The sequence below is a fragment of the Taurulus bubalis genome, assembly GCF_910589615.1.
Source record: "Taurulus bubalis genome assembly, chromosome: 5".
In the NCBI taxonomy this organism is placed as follows: domain Eukaryota; kingdom Metazoa; phylum Chordata; class Actinopteri; order Perciformes; family Cottidae; genus Taurulus; species Taurulus bubalis.
Genome location: NC_136593.1, coordinates 13093217 through 13115029, shown reverse-complemented (window position 1 = coordinate 13115029; position 21813 = coordinate 13093217). Strand labels below are relative to the sequence as shown.

The 21813-nt window shown below is 39.4% G+C and overlaps 3 protein-coding genes across 3 annotated transcripts; 1 reads left to right on the top strand and 2 right to left on the bottom strand.

Annotated features, from left to right (window-relative positions):
* Window positions 1–2739: 2739 nt before the first annotated feature.
* On the top strand, window positions 2740–7557 carry oxtrb (oxytocin receptor b; the record flags this gene model as incomplete). The annotated part of the gene is made up of 2 exons (XM_079218311.1): window positions 2740–3652; window positions 7295–7557. The coding sequence occupies 2 exons, from the start codon at window positions 2740–2742 to the stop codon at window positions 7555–7557; spliced, it is 1176 nt and encodes a 391-aa protein (XP_079074437.1).
* Window positions 7558–11640: 4083 nt separating this feature from the next.
* Window positions 11641–14261, bottom strand: cav4a (caveolin 4a). Its single transcript, XM_079218048.1, has 3 exons — window positions 13997–14261; window positions 13569–13756; window positions 11641–12590 (listed from the first exon to the last, which is right to left on the bottom strand). Exons 1-3 carry the CDS (start codon window positions 14222–14224, stop codon window positions 12440–12442), a joined length of 567 nt encoding a protein of 188 aa, XP_079074174.1. The 5' UTR covers window positions 14225–14261; the 3' UTR covers window positions 11641–12439.
* A 5403-nt stretch (window positions 14262–19664) lies between these two features.
* On the bottom strand, window positions 19665–20945 carry LOC306736141 (putative G-protein coupled receptor; the record flags this gene model as incomplete). Its single annotated transcript, XM_079217745.1, has 1 exon — window positions 19665–20945. The coding sequence occupies one exon, from the start codon at window positions 20943–20945 to the stop codon at window positions 19665–19667; it is 1281 nt and encodes a 426-aa protein (XP_079073871.1).
* Between the last annotated feature and the right edge of the window lie 868 nt (window positions 20946–21813).

The window sequence follows — 21813 nt, the reverse complement described above, 5'->3', positions numbered from 1 at the left end:
TGTTTAAAGGGGCTATATACGAGATTGGGTCAAAAGTCACAACAGTGCTGACTGAGCGAACAGTATTTGCTTGAGATGGAACCGCTCATAGCTAATCCATGTATATGTCAGTGCTTCATGCATTGTGTCAGGAGAAGTGACGTCAGCAGTTTAAAGTTTCTGAATACCTTTTATTTTTTCCATTTGCTGAAAAAGGAGGCTTGCAAAGTCAGTAATCTATTACCCTTCATTCTGATTTTGGTACATTTCTTTAGCCGACTTGCTGCTACTCACCGGTTCTCTTCAACATACACACATTCTTTGCAGTTAACGTTGCACAAACATATTTTATTACTTACTTAAACAATTCACCTTGTTGTGCGCCCTCTCACACAGGGCAGTGTCCACCATTGAAGCAGACTCTCACGGGCTGGTGTTCCTCTCTCTGTGTGTGTGTGTCACCGGCCACCAGAGCTCCAGCCTGCTACTGCTTAAAAGGATGAGGGAGAATTAGCAACAGGTGACATCAATTAACCCTGGCACTGCTTCTCTGAGCCACTCCCACAGATCTCACTGAGCACAGGCCACGCCCACTACCACAGTTTCACTGGCGGCTTTTCAAAAATATCTTTGTATCAGTAAAAGACGTTCAACTTATCTGCAGTAGTCCTTTTTTCACTCTTTGATCACTTAATGAATCTTTAGTTCCATACGTCCTGGGCAAGTCCCACAGGTCTCCTAAGAATCCCATGAAAGGCTTCCTCATCGGAGCCATCTCTACTCCATCTTGACTCCAGCAGATCAACTTTCTTTTATTCTTAGGGGACATATTGAATGATTGACATTGATTGATTTATACTGTGCCACTTAATTGAAAAAGACAGTAATTACCCATATTTCTAACAAGACACTTATCACTAATCACTTTTGCGTAGCCAATTAAAACTGATTTAATCTGGCATTACAATGGGTTCACTTGGGGATGAGTGTTACATAAGCAAAGTAAAACTATTTCAATTGAGCAAATAGTTTCATTTGAGAACCAGGACTGAGAATACAGTCCATCACTTTCAGGGTCATGTGGTATGAATTACAAGGTGTAGTTATCTAAGCCCCAGATGGATAGCTGATGGCAACATCCCAGGATATCTGCGGGTTATGCATTCAATTATTCACTGTGGACATCAAGACGTTTTAGCCTTTAGTCATTCCACTGGGATATATGATGAAAACAAAAGAATGATTATTCAAGAAGAACAAACCCCTCTTAAATTAAACGGCAGTTTTTTTACTTGAATAATCTCCTCTTGTTCTGCTTGTAGTCAGTACTTGAGTTTGTAGGACTGTGTTCATGTGCTTCACATCAGGGCACAAAGACATAGACTTCTACTGCATGTTATTCAACAAAAGAGACCTTGTTATCTGCCATTGTGTCTGGTCAGATTGTATCGAGCACAAATTCAACAAGGCATCCGCTAACAAGGGCCATTCAGCTGAACAAATGGCGGACAATACAGCACCTGCATGTGTTCAACTAAGTGTGGATAAACCCAAAGGAACAAACATTTTTACTGCACATGTGATGTTCACATGTTCATGTTATGATTGAGAACAATAATCCATCTTACTCAAGCAAAGGTCATCTGCCTCCATGTTGCTGAGCATAACAAGAAATAAGTTTGCATTTAATAAAGATATTTTAAATATGTATTTACATTATCTCAGTTTCAGAAGGGAAGGTTTTTGATAATTATCATGTTATTGTGAAAATGTTGTGAAAAACAATGTACATATTACTTTAGATGGAGTGAATAAATGAAGGGTTTCATTGACATTTAAACACAAATGAACATTGTGGATCAGACTGTTTTAATTATTTGAATGATATTTTGTGTATGGGCTGAAAGAAGGGTGGCTATTTAAAAGTATTATTCAATTTACTGTGGGATTCCCTCCTTCATGACTTCCGGAGAGCTTTTTGAATGATCCCCTGATTAAGCTAATATAAAGAACCTGTTAGCATAGCATCACGGTCGTATATTCAACCAAAGCACACTGTTCCAGATAACATAATTTCCATTGGGGGCATTCTTTGAAAAACAAGGGACCCTTTTATACTCTGTATAGTTCAGAGTGGAATTGTCCTTCTTTTGAATCACTTCAAATAATGTAGATGCTAAACATATTGACTCACTGCGCAATACAAGATAGCGCCGCCCAAATGCTGTTGAGGGACATTTGATTTCACAAAGCACTCAATCCTCAAAGTCAAAACCTAAACTGAATGTACAGGGAGGGAGAGGGAGAGAGAGAGAGTTGCGGTGTGCTCAAACTCAAGCCGTTTCATTTAGAAGAAAATAACATGAGGGGGGAGTTGCGGACATTGGTAGGGTATCCCTTCCAGCTTCTGCAAACCATATCAAGGACCGCGGTGGACCAGGATCCCAAAATCTCCGTGCAAAGGATCTTTAGAAAGGTAGGTTTCGTTTTCAACAAAATCACGTGTGTGTGATTATGATGTCAGATTATTTTTTTAATTGTAAGAGGTTTGAGTTTTCAATTAAAGTGTTACATTATGTTCCTCTGCAGAGAGAGCGCTGACTTTTGGATTATACCGCAATTTACCCTGAGGGCAACTCACAAAAGCAACCTCAACAGAGTGGGCTGGCAGAAAACTGCAAAGGGAAACTACTCTACCAGCGGTCCGGTTCTGCTTGTGATGTGATCGCTGGCTGCGCTAAAGTGGCGCCTTTGCGCACGATGGAGGCCTTACAGAATAGTTGTGAGCTGAATGTTTCCTGGAGCAACGCATTGACAAATGACAGCCATTTAGGAAACACTACAGTAAATCCTCTGAAACGAAATGAAGAAGTGGCCAAAGTTGAAGTGACCGTCCTAGTCCTGGTGCTGCTGCTCGCTCTGATCGGCAACCTGTGCGTCCTTTGGGCCATCCCCACCTCCAAGCACAGCCAATCTCGGATGTATTACTTCATGAAGCACCTGAGCATCGCGGACCTGGTCGTTGCAATCTTTCAGATCTTGCCGCAACTCATTTGGGATATCACATTTCGCTTCTACGGCCCGGATTTACTGTGCAGGCTGGTCAAATACCTTCAAGTCGTGGGTATGTTTGCGTCTACCTACATGCTGGTCTTGATGTCCATCGACAGGTGCTTGGCAATCTGCCAGCCACTTCGTTCCGTGCACAAGAGAAAGGACCGCTTCTATGTGGTCGCCTCGTGGACGCTCAGTCTGATATTCAGCACACCTCAAGCTTACATATTTTCTCTGAGGGATGTCGGTAACGGCGTGTATGACTGCTGGGGGTACTTCATACAGCCGTGGGGAGACAAAGCATACATCACATGGATGAGTCTCAGCATTTACATTTTCCCAGTGGCAATTTTAAGCATCTGCTATGGTTTGATTTGTTTTAAAATATGGCAGAATTTCAATTTAAAAACCAGAAAGGACCAATTCCTGGCTCTGACTCAAAGGCCCTCCAAAGGCGCGCAGCATCTCTGTCGTGTGAGCAGCGTGAGGCTCATTTCAAGAGCAAAGATTCGCACTGTGAAAATGACATTTGTAGTGGTCCTTGCCTACATTGTGTGCTGGACTCCCTTCTTCTTTGTCCAGATGTGGTCTGCATGGGATCCTGCTGCACCAAGAGAAGGTAAAGGCATACTCAGTGTTCTCTTTTCTTTACCAATACTCAACAGATGCTGTTCTTGATTTAATGAAGATATTACCCACCTACAGCAGTGTGCCATGTACTCAGTAACACAAGTAGTTAATCTGTATACAACATTGATATTGATAAATGTATTGTCCATAAACCATGTGATGAAAATCAGTTTATTTTAATATATATTTCACTGCCTCATGCATGCAAAGATTATTCTTCCATTTCATAAAATATCTGTGGGAATTCAGAAGCGATCCACTTCACTTTCAGCACAATGGCTAGATTCCTCTAGAGTGGGCACAGATGAATGGGAGTGCCGTCTACAGTGGTTATCAGTTTATAGCCAGTCCTCAGAGCCACTGGGAGAGTAAATGTAGGACATCAAAGAGTTGCTCCCTCTGTTCCCACTGGTGGTTTATCTGATTTCCATTCAACTGCATAGTTTGTACCCCTCATATCTTTTGAGTTTGTCATTAAAGGGGACAAGAGCAGGGGAGCTGATATGCTCCATAACCTTTCAAGTGAATAGCACAAGTGTTAATTTAGAGCAGACAGAGATTTAGATATCTCTTAATTAGGACATACTAAGCTAAGGCAATCGGCTTCTTCAAAACAGGGTTGTACAAATTAAAATAAACACTAAAACCAATAATGCCAATAAGAATGTATGTTGTCATAGGGGCCCTCATATTGTTGGATGGATGGACTCAACCAATGCTTTTTCTTATCACCATTTAATATTAGGCTGTTTGTTAAACATGTTATTTTGCAAAGCCTTCAAAAAGCCTTCAAAAGCCATGCTAAACATTTCATTGAAGTAAAAATGTCTGTTAATTTATCATTCATACTGAAATGGATATATTGATCTTTGAAATAGTAACTTCCTTGGAGCTGGTTTGTGAAAACCTTGGATTTCCAATAAGTAAAACTTCTCTTTATCAGCATCTAAACCTTTAGAATAGATAACCCACTGTTTGTTTGTTTGTTGTTTTGGGGTTTATTCAGTTTAAGAAGGAGGATCCTCTGATCCACTGATAAAGAAAATTATTTCACTTTAAAACTTAGAAATCACCAAAGTGATTTTCATTAGACTGTAATAAATTCGTTTCAGTATCATGTTTAATGTACCCTTTATTAGTGACAGTCATTACGATGTTGCACAATGTTATAGCATAGCACAATTTCACACTAAATGTAAATGATAAAAAGAAATAATTGAAGTAAACAAGAAGCAACAAATGGGAGAAGGAAGAAGAGAGGGGAGACGGAAAGACAGTATATCAACTTGAAATATCTCAATATGATTTAAGGATTTGGAGCAGTTTCATGTAAAGTGAACTGATTCAAAGTGTCAAAGAGTGATTCAAAGAAAACTTTTCAGAGAAAAGCTTGTTTCCCTATGCGGTAAAGATAATTCAAATGTTGGTGGCTTTCAGCTTATCTTTTCATGGCATTCTCTTTGGAGTAATGCCCTCAGGTTAAGACTCCATGTAGGTGAGTTATCCTTGTTGAGGGCGGCTCAAACAAGAAACTACATTTTTGCACGCATGGAATGTTTGTTTAACTTTTTATACTTTTAGTGTATTATTCATCAAACAAATGATGGCAATATCACCATAGTCCTCCTTTTGAAATCAACATCACCTCGTTTCCATTTTTCCAACATCAATCTGAGAAGAGCTACATATCATGATGTTACAGAAAAGCAGCCAAGATGAATGTTTCTCTTTCATTTCTGGCAGCACACGAAAGTGGTGAAGTACTTTAAGTCAAAGTGAATTATATCAGAGCAAAAATAAAAAAGTTTGAATACTTTTTGTGGTATTTAGAGAACTTTACTCCCCATAGCACCAACTATATACACAACTCTGAACAGGGTGTTTAACTTATCTGTTGAACACGTTTTGACGTGTCATTCGGTTGAAATTTCGCACTCCACACCTCTCAATATAAAGCAAAGGACTTAGAGTCAGTGGACCATGAAACATAACATGTCAGCAGTTTCACTTGAGGAGAATACAACACACTAAATACCTCACCCTATCAAGGATGAGAGAAAAAAAGAAAGACATGTGAGTCTTCAATTTTCCACTGTTCCAACAGCGTGCTCCATCAATGGTCTCTGTGCCTCTAAAGATAGGAAATGTAATCACATGAATGAATGAGAAAAATCTGGTATATTTTTCCATCCAGGACAGGTCTCTCCTAATTGAAGCCATTCATCATGTTTGTGTCAGGCAGCTTAAAATCCTATTTGTGTGAGATCCCTCAACCCTCCATATCTTTTCAGGGAAAATCCCAAATGTTTTTGGTGTTGTCTGAAACGGCTGTCAGTTCATATTTTTCTTTGTAAATGATGTGCAATACAAGAGCAGCTGCCGTGAACAAGGACTGATATTTCGTGAAAATGTAATCCAGAGTCCAAAGCTGTCTAGTGGAGGTGTTTGGCTTGTTACATCGTATTGGGGTGTGATGTAGTTATGTTAATACATTTTTAACAAGAGTTTACAGCCATGCTAGTGGCTTAGCCTGTTAGCATGCTACCAAATGCTAATTGACACTAAACATTAAATGCAGCCATGGCTGGGGGTTATAAACCAAAATATTGGACAAATGGAAATATTGGCCTGCGAGATGAAAAGTTAAGGGGTAAAAGTTATTGTTATTCATCTTCAGGTGGGACCATGAAGGTCCAAACAGATCCAATATCTGTTAAGACCATTCCTACAGCCAGGATGCTAAAACTCTAAAAAGTGCAAGCATACACACACACACACACACACACACACACACACACACACACACACACACACACACACACACAGAATTTGGACGTAAGCCCACAACCAGGTGATTATATCTTACTGGAATGGAGAAAAACGTGTTACTTTAGGGCCTTTTTAAAGATCCACTTATTTGTTTATTTTCTAAATTGCTTATCCTATTCAGGATAGGAGGGGTTTATTTAAAGGATAAGGCTAGAAATATGTAATATTCTTCTCCTTGTCTACAGTGCATGAAAGGACCAAAAGCAACGTTGTAGTCAATCTCTCAGGGTTTTCTGTCTTGTCTACCCTGCCTGTGGCACCACAGCCCAAACCCCATGGTTTGAACATCTTTAAAAATAACTGACAAGTTTTTTCACTAAATCTTGGGGGGTGTTTCTGGGACGATTTTCAGCCTTAGATTTGGTGTGTTAGTGCGACAATGTATGTGGGATTGACTCAAAATAAACTACACTCGTAGATTTACACTCTAAGGATATATATTCGCTGCACGGTGGGGCAGTGGCTCGTACTGTCACCCAACAGCAAGAGAGGTCCGATCCCGGGTGGTCCCTCCGTGTGGAGTTTGCACGTTCTCCCTGTGGCAGTCTGGGTTCCCTCCGAGCTCCCCTCCCACAGACATGCAGCTTAGGCAAATTAAAGGCTCTAAATTGTCTGTAGGTGTGAATGTGAGTGTGAATAATTGTCTGCCCCAAATGTGCCCTGAGATAAATTGGCAACTTGAACCCTGCCTTTACCCAATGTCAACTGGGATCGGCTCCAGCTACCCTAAATAGGATAATGGAATGAGCTGGAATATGTATTTTTCTCAAAAGTATAATTGTTTCTCTATCTCTCCCCTTAGACGTGGCATTCGTCATTGCCATGTTGCTGGCCAGTCTCAACAGCTGCTGCAACCCCTGGATCTACATGTTCTTTGCTGGTCACCTGTTTCATGACCTGATGCAGGGCTTCTTCTGCTGCTGTAGACGATACCTGCCAGCCTCCCCCTGCAGCTGTGATCAACAGTGCAGGCACAAGAGCAAGTCTTCTACTTGTGTCATCAAGAACACCAGCAGCCAGAGGAGCCTCACACACACTTCTAGCACAGGGGGACTGGGACTCTGAAGAGCCAGCTGTAAGCCATCCAGGTTTCCTCTCACCGTGCAATCCGGCAATCATGCAAGTCCCCCATTTCAGGCATTTAATCATCTGCAGTGGCTCATAGCTACTATTCTTTTCTTCTTTTATTGGGCTAGATAGATAATACAAAGCTCCTGTGGATTTCTCAAAATACCACTTACATTTTGGACTCCCTGCAGCTACAAATCATTTATCTGGCTTTATCATGGCAAGATGTACCCTGTCAATGAACATTTTAAAAGTTGTGTGTTAGTCTTCCAATAGTTGTTTTCCTAATTTGACCTTAAAAGACGAGTAATTATCACAATAAGTATATTAATGTTGCACAAGGACATTCTTTTGACAAATAAGTCAATTCTTTACTGCCTTTTAGGAGAGGTAGGGCTCTGGCAGATTACATAAATATATTTGTTCTGTGAAAATGGCTATTAATTTAGTTACTATTATGCTTGTTTACCCCCTTAAAGCATAATTACTATGTGTAAAAGCATGTTTTATATTATAATATCACATGGGGGCTGCACAATGGTGTAATGGCTCCCACTGTCCCCTCACAGCAAGAGGGGTTCAATCCCGGACGGTCCTTCTGAGTGGAGTTTGCACGTTCTCCCTTTGGCAGTGTGGGTTCCTTCGGCTTCCTCCCACAGTCCAAAAGACATACAGCTTAGGTTGATTGAAGGCTCTAAATTGTGTTAATGGTGTTTGGCTGTCTCTATATGTGCCCTGAGATAAACTGGCAACTTGTCCAGGGTGAACCCCTTCGCCAAATGTCAGCTGGGATCGGCTCCAGCGCCCCCGTGACCCTAAATAGGATAAGCGGTTTGGAGAATGCAATGGAATATCATATCGGTGGTTTAATCAAAATGTTGATATGCATGAATGATGTTAAGGTTATGGTTTCCACTGCTTCTCGTGTGTGTCTACATGTTTTATTAACATCTCTTCTAGGTGGTTGGTGTTTTGAGGTAATCATTGTCCTGGACTTTAAGGCACTTTAAAGCTTAGTTCATCTTGGTGGGATCAACCTTGAATAATGGTTCCCCCTTGTGGTCACTTTGAATTAGTCCAACAAATGGTGTCATTTCTCTGCTCAGTTTCTTTTGCTGTACATTTAAAGCAATATCTCAACTGTTTATAGTCACTATTTGGAGACAATCAGTGTCTGGATCAGATAATGTGCATTTTTTTGCTCATTAAGTGTGTTTAAATTGTTCTTGTATTGTATATAGTCTGGAAGGTTGTCAACCAAACATTGTGGTTCTGGGTAACATCCACAGGGGGCAGCTAAAAGCTTTCACCTAACAGTTTCAATAAGTGTCATTAGAGTCTAACATTTGGCACAACCACAAAATATACTGATGTTAAAGTCTGTCTGTAACTATTACAATTGTACTAAGTACAAGGCAACATTCATATTGTACTTAAAACTGTATTTATTTAAAGTTTGTCTTGAATGAATGGTTAGATCATTTTCAGATTTGTTTCATTGTGGAAAAAAGAACATTATCATTGTAATTCACCGTATTAGACACCAAATCAGCAAAAAAAAGAGAGACAACAATTGAGACAAAAATTACAACAACTAAAGTTGCACTTTTGCTGCCTTTCATGGATCTTCAAGAAGTCAGTAAAATGCCTAGAAACTGGTTATACCAAATTAAAGCAGCTGTCCCAAGCCTCGAACAGCGAGTAGATTTGACTCATGCGCTGGATTGAATCAGACAGCTTCTAATGCAGGGCACAATAGCTCAGATGTGTCCGAATGACAGACAAGCAAACAGCAAGCCCCAGATCAGTGACAAAGAGACAAGATAGCCGCCAGGCTGCGATAACAGCAGTTCTTTGACTGAAGGTGGTGTAGCTGGCCTCCCACACCCCACCCAGACTGTGCATGCCAGCAGGCTCTGCAATCACATCTTGAAAGCTGACCTAAGCATACAGAGCAGGTATATACTTACTTACTTTATTTATTTGCTGTGTTTGGTTATGCTGACTTAAAGGGTCAGTTCTCACAAATCACAGTTAACATGTTTTCCCTTTTACTCCAGGCAGTAACTAGCTGTGCATTACATCACCGTGAGAAGTGCATTGTATAATGATATTTATATTATAATGAAAACTGCTCATAGGGAGGACTGTGGATTATTATGATAACAGACATTGTTTCTGGAATTAGATGTATAGGCTGGGTGTTTCCCAATGCTTTGAGTGTCACTACAAAATCCCATGTATGTCGGTTGTATAAGGGTGTTGCCAGATGTCTCAGCAACAGGGACCTTAAACTTGACCTAAAGCGTAAAGCTCCCCAGTAACTATCAGAACACTTTAAAGATTTTCCAACAGCTTTAAAGGTGTAATATGTAAGATTTGGCCACATACATGTCAGCATTTCACCTCGATAACGGGTCCATACAATATAAATTTGCATTGGTTATAAAAATTGCCACCTACTAACCAACAGCAGGGCAAGAATACACTAAATTCATCCAAACTGCCGAAACTGATCCTATCGAAATAACACTGCTATTGTGCATGTGGTGAAAACAAAGCTGACATCAATTAAATAAGTATACATATATATATATATATATATATATATATATATATATATATATATATATATATATATATATATATATATATATATACTGTATATATGTATTTATTTTGTGTGTGCCGTTTCAGATGTCTCTAGACATATTAGAGGCTATTTTGCATATTTATAGATCACCCTTCATTAATCTGATATATTACATATATATATATATATATATATATATATATATATATATATATATATATATATATATATATATATATATATATCACAAATGTCTTCTTCAATTAATGCACTTCTATGATTATAAAGTAAGCAGATCATTTCCACTTTGACCACCTCCTCGTTTATTTGCTTGGGCTCCCTGTTGGTGAGGTCGATCCCTATTAGTGAGGTTGATCTCCCTGTAGCTGAGGTATTGAAGCAAGAGAAACCATGATGACAGGTCGGCTGTGCGGCTGCAGTCAGAGCCACGGAGAGCGGGGGAGGGGAGTGGCAGCTTATAAACTGAAACGCCACTTGGGGACTTTCTGATCCAGGAATGCCAGCAGGCAGCTGCCAGCAATGATACCTCGAACTGTCAAAGATATATAAGGCACTGCTGATATACCACAAGTATAGCGACCCACTCATACACTATAGCATTGTATATCCGTTTGTATACAAGTCTGACAACTCAGCCTGTGACTTAAAGCTTACTTCTCAAAAAGGGAAGCAGTTTCCTTTGTAAATTCCCACTGACCTAAGAATGTGCCAAACTGCACAGTAAATAAGTGCATGATTTGTAGTGTAATCATACAGGATGTTTAATTTCCATCCACATCCACAAATTGACAAAAAGTCCAAAATACTCAAATGTTACAAAGAACAGCTTCTTTAAAGTAAATTCTATAATTAAACGTTGATTCTAGTCGTTTTAAATTAGCTTAAACTCTAAACTGCCATTTAAAATATTTACAAAATATAAACCCAGCCCCAAGTAGGACATAAAGATGATACGACAAACTATAAGGAAATTAGGTGTAAACCCACTATCAGGTTATCCTTTTTAGCACGGCAAGGCAAAGCAGCGCTGCTGTGCCTGTTTTCGGACAATTTTTATTTTATTTTGTTTGAACGTTTCCTTAATTATCTCCAGAACCACATCGTTGTTTCACTTCATTTGAAGTTCTACAGTTCCACAACCCTTGTGAGAAGATACATATGGTGTAAAACATAATTAAAGTAACTGCTCCGTCAGCTTGCCGCAGCGGCCGTAAGGTTTAACTAAATCCATGATAAATACCCTTTACAAAGTCGGATTTCCCTAACAAACACATCTCAGTAATCGTACAGGCTTGTGGGGGGTCTAACAAAGTAATCAAAATCCTTACAAACTCAATATTAGTACCTGTAAAATCACAAATCGGTCAGAGGTTTCTTTTTCTTCTTCTCTGTCTCACAAATCCGCTTCCTGTGACTTACGTGTACCCCCCACATTTCTAGAAACACCTCACACAGCAAGGGGGAAAGCTTATGCAAATTTTAATACCCATCAGCCTCTGGTGAGACAATGTATTGTCATAAAACAAGTAACCTTTCTATTTTTGAACCAAACGACACGTTTGTTTTGACTAAAACACCTTCCCAATATATCAATGAACCATGGAGTTTGTAAAAGTTCGGCTACTTTTTGGGGGGGAAATCTAGCGTAGATCATGCTGGACATTAATAGTTATGATCAAAATATGTTAAAAAAGTGGTTTTTTTTTGAAAATATACATTTTATTCACAAATAAATTCTGAAAAAAATGATATAAAATAATACAAGTAATATAACTAATTTGGGGTTCATACGACTACTTGAATAAAATAAAGACGTAAAAAAAAAAGAACCATATACGAGCCTCAGGTTTCAAGAGGTTATTAGTGTAAGAAAAAGTGGTCACTTTCATCATGTTTGTCTTTTTTAAGTCAATCACTGTTATTTAAGAGACTCCATTTTCTTACACTGATCTCAGATACTAAGAACTCTGATCTTTTTTCTTTTGTTTCACAGACCTGATTTCACACTATGAGGATAAAACATAGAATAAAATCACCTTCCTTGTGATAGGTCCAAATTATGATTTGAACATGTCACAAGCTATAGTCATTCAAAAGGACCATCAGATTCTGTTGGACTTTGACCAAAGTCACCTTAACATGTAATTATAAAAATGTTGTTTTGAATTATATATTAAAGAATCAAATATCAATGCCCACTTCGGCTCAGTCCACTATAGAACACCAGTGCACATAATGATCAGTCCCAGTCTGGAGGTGCCGGTTTCATTCTTTGGCCAGGTGAACGCTGAAGCCTCCACAGCATCTCCCAGCGCTAGTGAGGAAGGGCCGCACAATGATGCCCAGCACAATGCTCCATAGGCTCTGCAGCCAGTGTGCCCCGATGAGGAGACAGTGGCTACAAGGACCAACAATCCTGTCATAGAAAGAAACATTATTACTAACAATAAAGTATTTGACTTCCCCCAAAACCCCAGGGGATGTTATACTTATAACTTGATTATTTCTTAACTTCTAGGTTGAATCAGGATATGAAACCTTCTTCGTTATTTCCAGCCAATTCACAGTTCCTCTTTTTCCACAGCAGAGCATACTACCATCATGTCCTTTAATAGACTTTGTTGTCGACATGTTTCATTTTTATAATAGAATCAGAATTGCATTACAAATCCTTAAATGAACATTACACTTTATTTATGATATTCTTGTGTTTTTCAAAACTACTCATTCACTTTTGCATTCAACTTTGCATTGTTTCATTACTGTTTTGTTTGTATCTAACCAGTTAGTATTGCTTATGTTAAAACACACTTAAGAATCACTACTTTACCATAGTTTTTCCAAATAATTCTTCTTAAATCAAAAAATCCTTTTGATGTGTTTGACTGATGTGTCCCCCTGTTGCTCTCTCAGATTCCTCTTTATCAATCACATACTTGAGACCAATCAAAGGTGTTTTTTACTCACAATTTAGTTTTGCCCTTCCATAAAAAGCGGGATGACTAACAGGAGACAGATTCAGAACGGTCAGGTTTAGAGCAGCAGAGAGACATCCTGTCTTAACATTATTATACGAGAGTCAAGCTAAACAAATACTGGATCATGTCAAAACCTGTTAAACTAATGCATTTCCACCAGTATCATAGCTAAACTAAGATGGTGAACATGGTAAGCCTTATGCTTTCTAAACATCTACATGTTAGCTCAGTCTTAGAGAGAGGGTTAGCACCGTAGCACAGCTGCGCTGACTTGTTTAATGATGTCAGTGCGACAAATACACTTTGATGAACCTTCAAGTTATTGGATGAAGGCAGATGATGAGATGAAGAAGGTGATTATATGTTGTTCCTTCATACTGTATGTGCAGAAGCAACCAGGCAATAGCTAAACCTACCAGATGTGGAGGCAGCTGAGGATGGCAAAGAGGAGACCAGAGATAATTGAAATGGGAATGGCCAGAAGCACAGTCACTACTCTGTAGATCCAAACCCTAGACACCTCAAACAGGGCATGACTCCAGATCCACACTCTGTCCCCACTGCGCAATGACACCGGCTCAGCAATCACATCCTCAAACGTCACCTGGAGACACAAAGAGAAAGTGGTGCTGATGCTACATAGGTGAATTAACAATTCGTGTTGCTGTTGGATTTGATTCGATGTCCAAAAATGTATTTCCTCCACCGGAGGGCAGCGCAATCAGCCAAACAGTCTCTTGGTTCTACACAGCAATGATTTAGTCAGATAATTCACTGCATGTGACAAATGCACAAAGGATCCATAAACAAAGTTGGTTAGAGCTCCTCCATGAGAATGCAATACCTTGAGACAGTCATTGATACCGCGGGGGTCCCGGACATTTATCAGAGGCTTGGTATCACTGATTTCGACCATTGTGGACGTATGAATGTCTTCCTCTTCTTCCAGAGAAGGATGGGCCCTCCAGAGAGTTTTAGGTTCCTCACCATTATCGTATTCATCAGGGTCACTAGAGTCCTCCAAGTCAATCTCTACTTCCTCTGAATCTTCGCCTTGTATCATGGTGTTCATCCAAAGACGTGAAGAAAACACACTCCAGAGAGCAGAGTGCCTGTAACCAGCGTACAGCTCAGACTGAGGCCGCTGACCGGACCCCTCAGCTGGGATGTGTGGTTATATTGGGAACATTACGGTGCCCTGGATGGCATTTGCAGATGGTCTTTCAAGATCATTTTCCTGTGCTGTGGGAGGGATAGGAAGGACCGGGTGGGATATAAATACAGTACACATGGAGATGGCTCTGTATACAGCAACACACCCTACTGGGAATGCCATCACACAGACACGGACAACATGAGACAAATCTGCCTGCATGAGAGCAAATATAGAGTAAAAGTTGAGATATTTAGTGATATAGGTATACTTGCATTACAAATTCTAGTACGATACTTACAGAAAAGTCAAGGCGAAGAGGAAATTCATTATCTTTTTCAGAGCAACTACAAGTTTATAAGTGTGATCAATTTTCTCAAGGAACAGAAGGCACTGAACTTTATGGTTTTGACCCAATGGAGATTTCTTCATATTTTCTTTGGACCCTTTCCTTGACTGAGAAAAAAAATGTCAACACCAACCTCAGATTTTCTCAATAGGACACTGCAAAAATGATCACAACCAAAGATCATGGAAAGCATTTCAAGCAAGTGATATGTCCTGATTTCGAAATATTACAGTCAGTTTAAGCCAATATTTGTCACTGTCACTTATATACTGTATATCTAACTTTTTTAGTTTAGTTTAGACATGTAACTTTAAATGGTGCTGCTTTAGAGATACAGAATAGAGTGAAGGTATGAGCCACTGAAGGCTAACGGTTAGCTAGCTGTTAGCTAACTCACTAACAACTAAAATCCATCGCTTTACTGTTTCTCAAAACTGACTTCTTTATCCTGGAAAAAATCTTTTATGTTAAGCTAAGTTTTATGGCTAGAATCCATGTTTTTGAGACTTTTCATCCTGTCTCCTACATAAAACTGTTCAGTGTTCAACATTGAGGATCCTTTACTGTCTTGGTTTACCCATTCAAGCTCACCAACAGCATTAATCAGATGTATTGCATGTTATCACAATATCCTCCTCTAGACCGAGTATGGAGGTCGCTGCACTGGTGTAAAGCATGTTTCGCAACATGCTTTTAAGAAGAAAAAAATAACTTTCACCTCTAACAACCTTTGGACCCATTAACCAGTCATCCTCTCTGCTATTAATAGGTCAGCTATGAATCCTCAGAGTTACACCTTATCGCTCAGCGACCCATCAGACCTTCATCATAAGGCCCTCTCACACTGTTCTCATCATAAAATAATGTAAATATAACTAGTAACTCATATCCATCTGCAAACCTCAAGTATCCTTCAAAACTTAAATTCCGTTGATTGATTATATGCTACATTGATTTTAATATATATGTATATATATATACGTATATATATATACGTGTATATATATATATATATATATATATATATATATATATATATATATATATATATATATATATATCCAATAGTTTTACCTCTAAGAGAAACAAAAACATGGACATCTGTTCGGAGTTGAGCATAAGTGAGCTATACGCTCCTAGATCTATAGCTACGATGAGTACAGTCTCCATGGTAATGACATTGTCTGCCTGCTGGATGAAGACAGAGAGAGAACACAGTGTATCGATGACGAAGAGTTTCCTGTGTCTGTGCCGGAGACGATGGTATGCTAATGGACTGCACACCTCACCAGATGGGGTTTGTTTGTGGCCGTGGTTGCACAGGTGAAGTCAGCGGAGAGTGTGAGTGTATGTAGGTAGGTGTGTGTGTGCGTGTGTAGGTGTGTGTGTGTGTGAGTGTGAGTGTGAGTAGAGAGAGAGGGAGAAGAACGAAAAATAGAGGAGAGGAGAAATAATTATTTTCTAGCTCATTGTACCCTATAGTTCAGGATTAATTTGACAATAAATAAAAAATACTATGAGGGCACTTTATTTAAGACAAAATATACATGCAATGTTTGTTCATTGTACTATTAATATAGCATGTTTTGTATCATATTTGTATAATATATGACAGGTATAGGCATCATTCAAAGATGCACAGACACATGTTAATCATTCTCATATGATTACAGTATTACATTCTATATGATGACATGAATGTAACTCCAACCACAGTTCTAACCCTCTGTTCAGACAGAAGCAGCTTATTTGCGGCATGAAGGAGGTCAGACAGCGTTCCTGCTCAGCACCTGTCAGTCCAGCTGCTTTCAGTACAATAGGTCAGACTGATTATTTGTCATGTCTATTTAACAACGCAATCGCCTATTCAGTGCTTCCCATCTAACACCACAAAAGAGAAGAAAAAACACTGGATTATCTGCAAGCGTATTCCCCAATATGTCGAACTCTTCCTTTAAGGAGGGTTTTTCACAGAGCCTGTAATATGCACACATGTCTCATCCTGGCTGTGGGCCCATAATTGGTTTACAATACACTGAGTACATTGAGTACACTGTACTGCATGAAGCTCTATGAAGACGGCTGTTAGCTGTCATGTTATATGTGTGTATGCCGTTCTGAGGGAAGTCGTGCTGTGACTGTTTAAGGAAGGTCTGATGAAATAATGTGGTTCCCTCTGTTAGACAGCACCATCAATCACACCTCGTCCCTTTGATTCTTCAGGAGTGTTCTCTCTTAATCACTGTCAAACAGACAAAGTACAGCACACAGAAGAACATTGGGTCTTTTCAGATTTACCATTAAGGACAGCCAGCCAACCAATGAACTACACTCGGCTGAGCCCGACCCATGAATTCTCATTTTCTATAGAGAGTGGGCTCGTGTTTGATCTACAATGAATCTGCTTTGCTAAAGAGGTGTACGGCTGATTTGATTGTCTTGATTTAATAAAAGCATCCAGTGAGATGGAAGGTCTTTCACTTTAATTTGCAACTTATGAAGACAGCTCAGGCTTGAATATTTATGAGACCATAACGCACACTTTGGATGCTGTGTGATGAGACAGGCAGTCAGCTGTATTTTGTATATCATTGTATTACATACAGTACATCATATTCATGTGTGTTTCTCTTTCTGAGAAAAGAAGGGGTCAAAACTTAATTGATGTGATTGAGTATATCTTGGCTCTTTTTTGAGTTTATGGATTTCTTATGGATTAAAAACTGTTATTTGTATTTTTGTAACACTTAACCCTTAACATTCAGCTTTTTAAAAATGCTCATTGAAGCTGTAATATTTGCACTGAATACAAGATTTAAAACCCAAGATTATGTTTTAATGTTTGCACCACTCCATTAACTATATGTTGTTTGTATCCTTTGATACTAAATTAAATCAATTTGGTTTTATCAAACATAAGGTTTAGTAAGTAATAACCTCCATGCAGGTGTCATATTATATTTGCACAATTGATGTTTCTACATCCGTGCTGATTTCTCGTTTTATTATGTTAGCTTTGATGACAATATTTGGCTGTACTTGTTATAAAACGTGCATTGTTACAGTAAACTCTGCAGCACATATGTGAATGTGTTTACAGCCAGGAACCATTAAGTCAAATGTGTTATCTTGCTTTTTTAACATGTCCGGATATCTATAAAATTCTTGTGTTTCTGGATTTTAGTTTGTGTGTGTGTTTGTGTGTGTGTGTGTGTGTGTGTGTGTGTGTGTGTGTGTGTGTGTGTGTGTGTGTGTGTGCGTGCGTGCGTGCGTGCGTGCGTGCGTGTGGGATGTATTTTCTTCTGTCTTCCAGTGCAGTCTTATATACTTGACACTGTCGTTGGTATTTCCCTCTTCTCTGACATTAAAGCAGGGTTATTCTTACATGTTTAGTGATTTATGTTTATATCTCTTGATGGTGTTTACAGGGTTGATTAAAATTCGATGATATCCCTTAAGTCTAATCTGTGAAAAGCTGCAAAATATTCACCACAGATACATCAACATTTCATCATCTAACTGCCTTGAAGAATATTAATGATCAAATATAGTTTAACAAGAAGAAACATACTATTATTTAATGTTTCAGTGTTTGACCAGTCGTCGTCTAAGATACATATTTAGAAAAATAAATAGTTGTTGATCTGCCAGTGTACACATATTAAGAGGGTATTAGAGCCAACCCCTTCACCTGTTATGAAATGAAATGGCATTATCTCTTTCTATAATCACGTGTTGACTGGGTTCAGTCTTAGTCACAGGCTTTTCATAAGTAGACGCAGTTGACACAGAGGTCAGGACCCAGAGAGTCTGCACATTAACAAAATGTCAAACATACACAGAATTATTGTATTGCTAATGCAGATGTCTTCTTTTCGTGTATTTTTGGGATCAGAGAGAGAGATAAGAATTTCTCTTTTACATTTGAAAGCATTTTGCTGGCACACATCTCCAACGTGACTTCCAGAAAGTGAGCTTGAGGATACTTTGACAAATTGACAGGACACGTGACTTTTAATGTGGAGGCTGACTGTTGATCTCATGGTTACGGTTGGATCACAAGGCTGCGCACGCAAGATTAATGATTATAAATGAACAACGTGTTGTGAATAATTTTCTGCTGTCAGATAATACAAAGTTATTGATGAAAATAACCCCATTTATGAGACAAACTGGCCAGTCTGTTTAGAAGGCCTACAGACTGTTCTATGCAAAATGAATATGTACTGTACGATAAAATGCTTACTTGCTAAGATCTACATAAATGATGAAAGTAACCGTTTATTTGCACATTTAAAGCAAAAAGAAAACAATACATGTTTGAACACAACGTGATGTGTCTCTTCTGAAAGTACAATAAATAAAGTTCCTGCAACATATATACAACATAACAACACTGAATAAGTTGTACAAAGAATATTGCTGCTATGTTGATAACTCATATAAAAACAGGTAGTCTTAAGAACTTATGAAAGATGAATGACAGTTAACTCCCATCCTCATTATAAATCCTTCATTTCTGAGAAAGTATGTACCTGTAGATTTATATACATTGTTATTAATTACTTTTCAAGTATTATCTGATATTTGTGTTCATTACTTTTTTATAAAATACATGTAATGAATGATGGTGATAAAAAAAAAGGAACTTTGTTTTAGTAGCTATATACTTTATTAATCCCCTAGGGATTAATAAAGTATATCTATCTATCTATCTATCTATCTATCTATCTATACGATTAGTAACTTAGTAGGTTACTTAGTAACCTGTCCTAGTTTAACCACAAATACAATAAAAAAGAATTAAAGAAACAGTGTCCATATAGCTTTCAGTGTAATCTTTATAAAAGGAAAAAAGTGTGTCAAGTTTCATAAACAATTAATTTCTTAATGCTGTATCAAATACAGCTAACAGACATATTGCAGTCATTAAGTACCGGATCACTTGTTATTGTGTGGCTGTGATAGTCCTGCAGGATACTAATGCTGTGGCACAACAGTGAGGTATATCTAACTGAACTCTTCAGGGATCTGTCCTGGTAACCTGAAACCAGTCTGCCCAGTTTGATCCAGAGTACTTTTAGGACTGGATGTGGCAAAGCTTGCACGTGTCTCGGCTGTGCAGCTGGTCCGATGGAGGAACTGCAGGAAGTTCTCATTGCCTGAGCCCTCATGGCTGGAGACGGCCAGCTCCACTGGCCGAGCCGAGTAGCAGCGCCTCAGTTTACAAAGTTCCTCCCTGATCTGCCGGTTAAGAAGCCCATAAAAAAATGGGTTGATAGCGAAGGAGGAGTATGCCAGCCAGATGACTGTTTCCTCCAAGTCATCAGGAGCTTTGGATGTCGCGTCGAGCATCAGATATAGGTGAAAGGCAAAGTAAGGCAGCCAGCAGATCAGAAACTGCCCAACAATAACCACAAGCGTGAGAGCAGCTTTACCTCCCCCAAAAGGCCGGTCGCGCATAATCCTACGTGGGGCGTTGCGGGTTGTGATGATGGTAGTCTGGCTGTTTATAGAGTCAGAGCGATGCTTCACTTGACTGTTTGTCCACAAGGGCAGGGGTCCATGCTGGCGGGCAGCCACACGGGCCACCTTGTACACATTACAGTAGACGGCAAAAATCACAACAGCAGGTAGGCAGAAACAAAAAACACTGAAGAACACAGAGAAGACTCGTCTGTGGCCACTTTGGCTCCAGTACAGCGAGCAGTGTGCGGCACTGATGGAGCTCAGGCTGCCGTAGGACGGCCACCCGAAAACGCTGGACAACCCCAGCACGGCAGAGGCCACCCACACCATCACTATCACGGCTGCTGTCAGTTTCAGCGTCATCTTGACCTCATAGCGCATGGGGTGGACGATGTAGTAGTAGCGCTCCACACTGATGGCTGTGATGGTGAAGATGGAGGCCGCCATAAGGATTACATTAAGGAAGACGTAGACCTGACACTCTAGTGCCGTGAACACCACACCAGCAAAGTACAGAGAGCTGGACACAATCCCAAGAGGCATGAGCAAGATGGCAGACAGCAGGTCCACTGCACACAGGTGGCACACAAAGGCAAATTTTCTGAGATGAGGGGCTTTTATGACAACAACCAGAACAGCAGTGTTGGCTAGAAATGCCAGAATATTCAGGGTCACCATGAAAAATATCCCTGCCAGGTCCTTGAAGCGTGTCTGCGGGTTGTGAAGGGTGCCCAGCTGTCTGCTGGGAGCTGAAGGCATCGGAGCCCAAACAGAGGCGCTGTCATTGTACTGAGGGTTCAGAAATGAACTGTTTTCCTCCATGATTCATAGTAAAGGTTTCAAAGTAAAAGTACACTTCTGTATTCCAGACTCCCCCATTGTTCAGTAATGAGCCCAAAGAATCCTTTCGACATCAAATGAAATACTCTTCACTCCTGTGTTGGAGAAAATAAAGTCCATTCAAACATTAACAGTTATGGCAAATCATGTTCAATAAAGACTACATTTCATCTTTAAACCTGCAGTAATTAGAGGAAACCAGCAGTTAACACAACACTGATATATTACCTTTTGAGTTTATATGGTTAACATGTAAACAGATTCCTAACAAACAGCAGATTACTCAAGCAATTTGGGATTGCATCTCTATGACGTGAGGGGGCTCATGATACACTGAATTTAAAAGAATAGTACAAATCAAAGCAGTTAAGATAGCGTGACTTTAAGCTCCAAAAATATTGGATCTTACATTTCCCATAATGTCCACATCTTTCAAACTCTGCAACTGCAGTTTAAATGCAGGCATGAATAGTAGGACAAACCATGACAAGTCAACTGATCTGTTGGTGTATAACTAGTGGAGCTCCCTTTTAAGCCTGTCCCTTTCATTGGTACTTGTAAAGCTAGGAGGACCCAAACAGATATTAATAATTGAATACAGTAAAGACACATTACATGCAGTACTGAATCCCCATTTTATTCCTTAAAAAATATCCCACAAAAAGCACTTGAAATAATTGGTAAATATAAACTTCCAGAAATCCTCACTGCAGCCTTATAACCTTCAAGAGAACACACATACACACCATAAACATATTGTAAAGTTAATCAATGACTATTTGGGAGAATATTTAAGAAGGGATGCTCTCTAGTGAGGGAAGGACATAATCAATCGGAATAATTCATGGAG

Excerpts from the sequence above, each read along its gene's own strand:
- cav4a (XM_079218048.1), bottom strand. The coding sequence starts at position 14,224 with ATGAACACCATGATACAAGGCGAAGATTCAGAGGAAGTAGAGATTGAC. Across the intron at positions 13,757-13,996 it reads GTATCAATGACTGTCTCAAG|GTGACGTTTGAGGATGTGAT; the intron begins GTATTGCATTCT and ends TTGTGTCTCCAG. Across the intron at positions 12,591-13,568 it reads CTCAGCTGCCTCCACATCTG|GATTGTTGGTCCTTGTAGCC; the intron begins GTAGGTTTAGCT and ends TTTCTATGACAG.